Source organism: Hordeum vulgare, chromosome 7H, assembly GCF_904849725.1.
Source record: "Hordeum vulgare subsp. vulgare chromosome 7H, MorexV3_pseudomolecules_assembly, whole genome shotgun sequence".
Taxonomy (NCBI): Eukaryota; Viridiplantae; Streptophyta; class Magnoliopsida; order Poales; family Poaceae; genus Hordeum; species Hordeum vulgare.
Window position 1 is genome coordinate 454614150 of NC_058524.1, and position 4841 is coordinate 454618990.

At 45.1% G+C, this 4841-nt stretch overlaps 1 protein-coding gene across 1 annotated transcript; it reads right to left on the reverse strand.

Annotated features, from left to right (window-relative positions):
• Window positions 1-403: 403 nt before the first annotated feature.
• On the reverse strand, window positions 404-4407 carry LOC123410189 (GDSL esterase/lipase At5g45910-like). Its single transcript, XM_045103088.1, has 5 exons — window positions 3738-4407; window positions 3433-3648; window positions 3155-3303; window positions 2807-3080; window positions 404-939 (listed from the first exon to the last, which is right to left on the reverse strand). Exons 1-5 carry the CDS (start codon window positions 4390-4392, stop codon window positions 713-715), a joined length of 1521 nt encoding a protein of 506 aa, XP_044959023.1. The 5' UTR covers window positions 4393-4407; the 3' UTR covers window positions 404-712.
• Between the last annotated feature and the right edge of the window lie 434 nt (window positions 4408-4841).

Below are 4841 nucleotides of genomic sequence, written 5' to 3' on the forward strand. Positions count from 1 at the left end.
TTGCAATCATGGAATGGAGCATAGTGAAGGCACCATACAAATCCTGTTTTCAGAATCCAACTTTTAACTGCCCGACATAGAATCTCCATCCAAGTCACCGTCAACATTTTTTTACATATATTTGAGATTCTTCTCCAGGAGATTCTTCTCCAGGAACCATGACTAGATCTTGCAGTGCTTTACAAGAAGATCTCTGTGGCCACTTTATGCAAGAAGGTAAACTGAGGTACTCCCCCGATTCACAGATATAAGATGTTTTACATATTTCAGTATAGAACTACAGTACATATAGGCTAAAATGAAAGAATAAATACACTAAAATGTGTCTATATATACCTGATTTCAAAGAAAAAAAAAATAACATCTTATATTTGTGAACGAAGATCCAGGCAAAATAAATAAATAAGTTAAGAGACATAGTGGATTTTGATCAGCAGGTCAAAGGCTACAGAAGATCATAATATGTATCATATTCAACCACTTTAAGCAATACATTTTGTTACTTATACCCCCTGATGAATGAAGAAATGATGCTTTAACAGCCTCCTATCTCATCTCTCTTTAACTGGCTGACATGAATCCCAACAAAATGGATGGAGATATACATACATGCTACTATATGGAACTATACCTTATCAGCTCCAATCTGGTGTGCTATTTTGATACACTCTAAAGGCACAACAGGCCAATCAACTAGGAAGATGCTCGGGTCTCAGGAAGACTGTACGATAGGCTGATCCGCGAATTCGCCATGCAACCAACCTTTGGCAATGTGCCCATATGCTGCTTCGGTCAAGTGAATGCCGTCCCAGCTCCAATGTGTCTTTGGATCCGCACACGGCGAAGCACCAGGCTCGCCACACTTAGCTGTCAGGTTGAAGTTGTAAGGGCCCTTCCCGGGAGCGCCACAGCATGCTCTAGGCGGCTGCTTGAGAAATCCTACATCAAGAGCTGAAATTTTAGGCCCCTACTTGGCAGAAAAACTCTTTGGTAGTACTTTCTTGGAATAGATGTATATCCTGTTTATACAACAAACGATAACATATTTGTGCCCCTTAACATGTACTAACCTCTGTTTCTAAATATAAGACGTTTTTGCAGTTTAATTTAACTGCAAACACGTCTTATATTTAGGAACAGAGGGAGTAGCAGTGAAGACAGACATGTCCGGAAAATTAAACGACTACCATTATGCTAATGTGCCAGTAAAGCAGAGATGATAGACTCAGTGCTATCATTCTGCTTATGTGCCAGTGAAACAGAGAGGATTGTCTCATGGCTTGATGGCGATCATGTCCTGAAAGCGGCCAGTACATGAATTTTTTCCCTTTGATAAAGATGTGCCGCCTGTATGAACCTTCATTTCCTATTTGTTCGGAATGTTGCCTAAAATAGTAGCCAGAAGTACATGCTCATTTTTCTACAACTGGAATAAAACAAAATTATGGAAGAGACAAGAAACTATAATATACAACGGCAGACGATTGGTTCAGTTAGTTGAGCGAATTTCGGGTGTTTGTGTTTCACTATGTGTAGTGGTAAGGACTTAAATATAAGTTTGTTATTCAGAAATCTTACAATTGCAACAGTAGTACAAGGGTAGGAAGGTGGTAAGGACTTAAATATAAGTTTGTTATTCAGAAATCTTACAATTGCAACAGTAGTACAAGGGTAGGAAGGTTACCTAGTCTATCTTGTTGCAGTGCCATACTGCAAGATGATGCTCTAAACAATTTTCATAATAAAATGCCCAATTTAACAATATCATGGAGCATAAGTAATTTCTGCTTGACAACTTGCAATTCGTTGTCTCAGTGTGGTACGATACACCAATACGTAAGTATATTGCTTTGATGTTCTCTAGATATACCTTAACTCCTTAGGATTGTGTTTTCAACATGAAATAAGAAATCCTCTTGCAGGCCGATCTAAACTTCACAGGTTGCCGTCAAGGTGATTCTACTTATGCTGTGGACGACTTCCTATGGGCTCAACACGACATACATTCTTATATATATATATATATATATATATATATATACTCTCTCCGTCCGAAAATACTTGGCACAGGAATGGATGCATCTAGATGTATTTTAGTTCTAGATACATCTATTTTTATAAATTTGTGCGACAAGTAATTCCGGACGGAGGGAGTATTCCATAACTTGAATGGCAAGGTCAAGTTTTGGGCTGCCGATGTTGTATGGGCAAAAGAAATACACAAAACAAAGATTTAATGAAAGAATTATGGCACAACTTTTGGGAACATGCACAACTAAGAGCATGGAGCGGAGCGTTCGTGTAATAGGTCGGTCCCCCAATATTCAGAAAAATAGGTGAAAATTTCCATATAAATATAAGCAGTAAATAGTATCCCATCTTTCTAAGATAATGGAGGATTACTCCTGGCCTCTCCACCTCTGTATCACTGACAAACTGTAATCTGGATGTAGATCCCCTATGATTACTAAATTAATGTGTTTACTATCTTTGAAATTTGTATACTCGGAGTATGCTCTGTCACGTCTTAAACACATAGCAAGATATATTTACTGTCTGAAACACTGAAAAACCTACACCTAGATCAAAGTTATCAGTAACTTTGATTACATCTCACAAGAACATAGTTTGACGGTTGACTATGCAATTAGGTCGAATTAGCTATGTCACCAAATGTTAATTTTGTCTTTATTACTTAGCACTAGCAAAGCAAACCTTCAGTATTATAATATCAGGTTCTAAAGTTTTCTAGTGCTAAACAATCGCAGCAACATATTTAATTACTTATAAGTGATGGGGAACTCACCAAACTTCTCAGGCTGAAGCAAGAATTGGATAACTGGTGTAAAGTAATCCCCATATATGATCCTCACGCCAGGGTGCTTGGCACGAAGCTTCTCCAGCGCACCCTTGAGCATCGCGTTGTGCACCCAAGAAAACGTGTTGAATCGCTTGAGGCAGCCGCTACGCAGACCGTACCCTTCTTTAGGATCAACATACATGCTCAGGTACACTGGAAAGCACCCGGATGGCATCACTCCAGGCACAATTAAATCCTTTGCCCCCTCAGCAATCAATTGCTGCAGCACGCACAAGGGATTAGAACAAAGCTGCACACATCATGCTGGAATACAGCAGAGACACAAATGTTTACCTCGACGCCATCTGAGATGCCCTGAACGACATGAGGCATCAAGTTGTAGGCCTCCCTGAGATCCTTCCCGGCAAAGAGTGGCGCGTTGTAGTCATTTCCGCCCAATTCACCCACGACGAACAGGGACTTGGCAAAGAAATCCTTGCATTCTTCAGAGACAAGAAAATAGGAACAGAAGACCGCACCCAATTCAGATACAAATCACACATCAACGTCAACGAAATGGAACTATTATAATAGGATAGATAAAGAATAATTTGTTTTGTTTATTGTACTACCTTGGGTGGAGTTACAAAAGGAGGGTTTGAGGTCGCGTAGCCACTGGATTTGGGTGAAGAGTGACCCCGAGTTCCAGACGCTCTTCCCGAGCCCCCGCTTCTCGAAGAACTCCGTGTCGAGCGCCGTGGCGCCGGTGATGGCGAAGTTAGCGCCCTGCGCGAAGCTGGCGTTCTTGGCCTTGGACGGGGGCAGCAGCGGCAGCCCGAACTCTTGCGCTGCGGGCACCAAGAAAGCCAAATCAGTCAAATCTTGAACCCCAGGACGCGCCCGAGACCGGACTCAAACGAATCAATCTGCGAATTACCGATGAAATCGATGACGAGGCGGCCGTCGGAGCAGCGGCCGGTGGGGTAGCCGAAGTAGGACTGTCCGTAGGGTGGCCGCGCTGTGGCGAGGTAGTCCGGGATGCCCTCGGTCACCAGGTTGCCGGCGTCCACCAGGGAGTCCCCGAAATTGAACACCGCGTTGTACTTGCCGGCCTCCGCCGCCGCAGCCGCGACAAGAAGAAGCTGCAGCGCCGCCGCAAGAACGGCCGTCCAGCCCACGCCTCCCCGCCTCACCCTCGGCATTACCCGCATCCCCCCGTGCTCCGGCCGGGAAACCGTGGGCGAGGGGAACAAAGAAAAGGATGGGAGAAAGAGGAAGAAGAGGAAGATGATGGCTTTGCCTGGGTTCCTCGGCTTGCCGCGGTTACTGGTAGCTTCCTGGTGGGGAAACGCGCCGCTTGTCTGCTTCTTCCCGTGTGGGGGAGTGGAGATGCCAGTGGCCACTGCGACCACAAGTCCGCGTCGGGAGTTTCGTCTCTTGTGGCCGCGCGGCGGTGGAACCGGATCCTGGTTACAGCTCCATTTTATCCCGCTCCCGGCCGCGGCGCCGTGACGTGATGGGCCGGCGTCTGGGGACGGACGGATGGCCTTTGCTGGGGTGGCGAGCTTGCCTTTGGGGTGGGGGTGGCGCATTGACTGATAGCTGCCGTAGGCCGTAGTGGCGGTATTGATTATTGAATGCGGGCGTGCGTGGGACACCGGGACGGCACGGGGAGGAGCGGTGGTCAGTGGACGGTGAATCGTGGCCAAGCACCCTGTCAACGTGTTGTGTTGCCTCTCGAGGAGGGAAACAAAGGGTTTGCCGGCACAAATCACCTGGCCGATGCTTCCTCCTACGATAAGTTCCAACTATGGCCCTGTTTGGAACTCTCAACTCTGAACTAACAGTGAACTAACTCTAGCCTTTTGTGATGCTTGGATGACAGAGTTAGCTTGGCTAGAGGTTAGAATTAGTTTCTAACTCTGAACTAACCGTAAACTAACTCTAGCTTTTTGTGATGTCTGGATGAAAGAGTTAGTTTGATAATGAATATACTTTTTCAATCATTTGACTTTTTTAACAAGGATTTGTTGTGGCCGGC

Coding starts and splice junctions, on each gene's coding strand:
- LOC123410189 (XM_045103088.1), bottom strand. CDS start 4,392: ATGCGCCACCCCCACCCCAAAGGCAAGCTCGCCACCCCAGCAAAGGCC. Junction 3,649..3,737: donor CCTCGTCATCGATTTCATCG/GTAATTCGCAGA, acceptor TGGTGCCCGCAG/CGCAAGAGTTCGGGCTGCCG. Junction 3,081..3,154: donor GCATCTCAGATGGCGTCGAG/GTAAACATTTGT, acceptor TGCGTGCTGCAG/CAATTGATTGCTGAGGGGGC.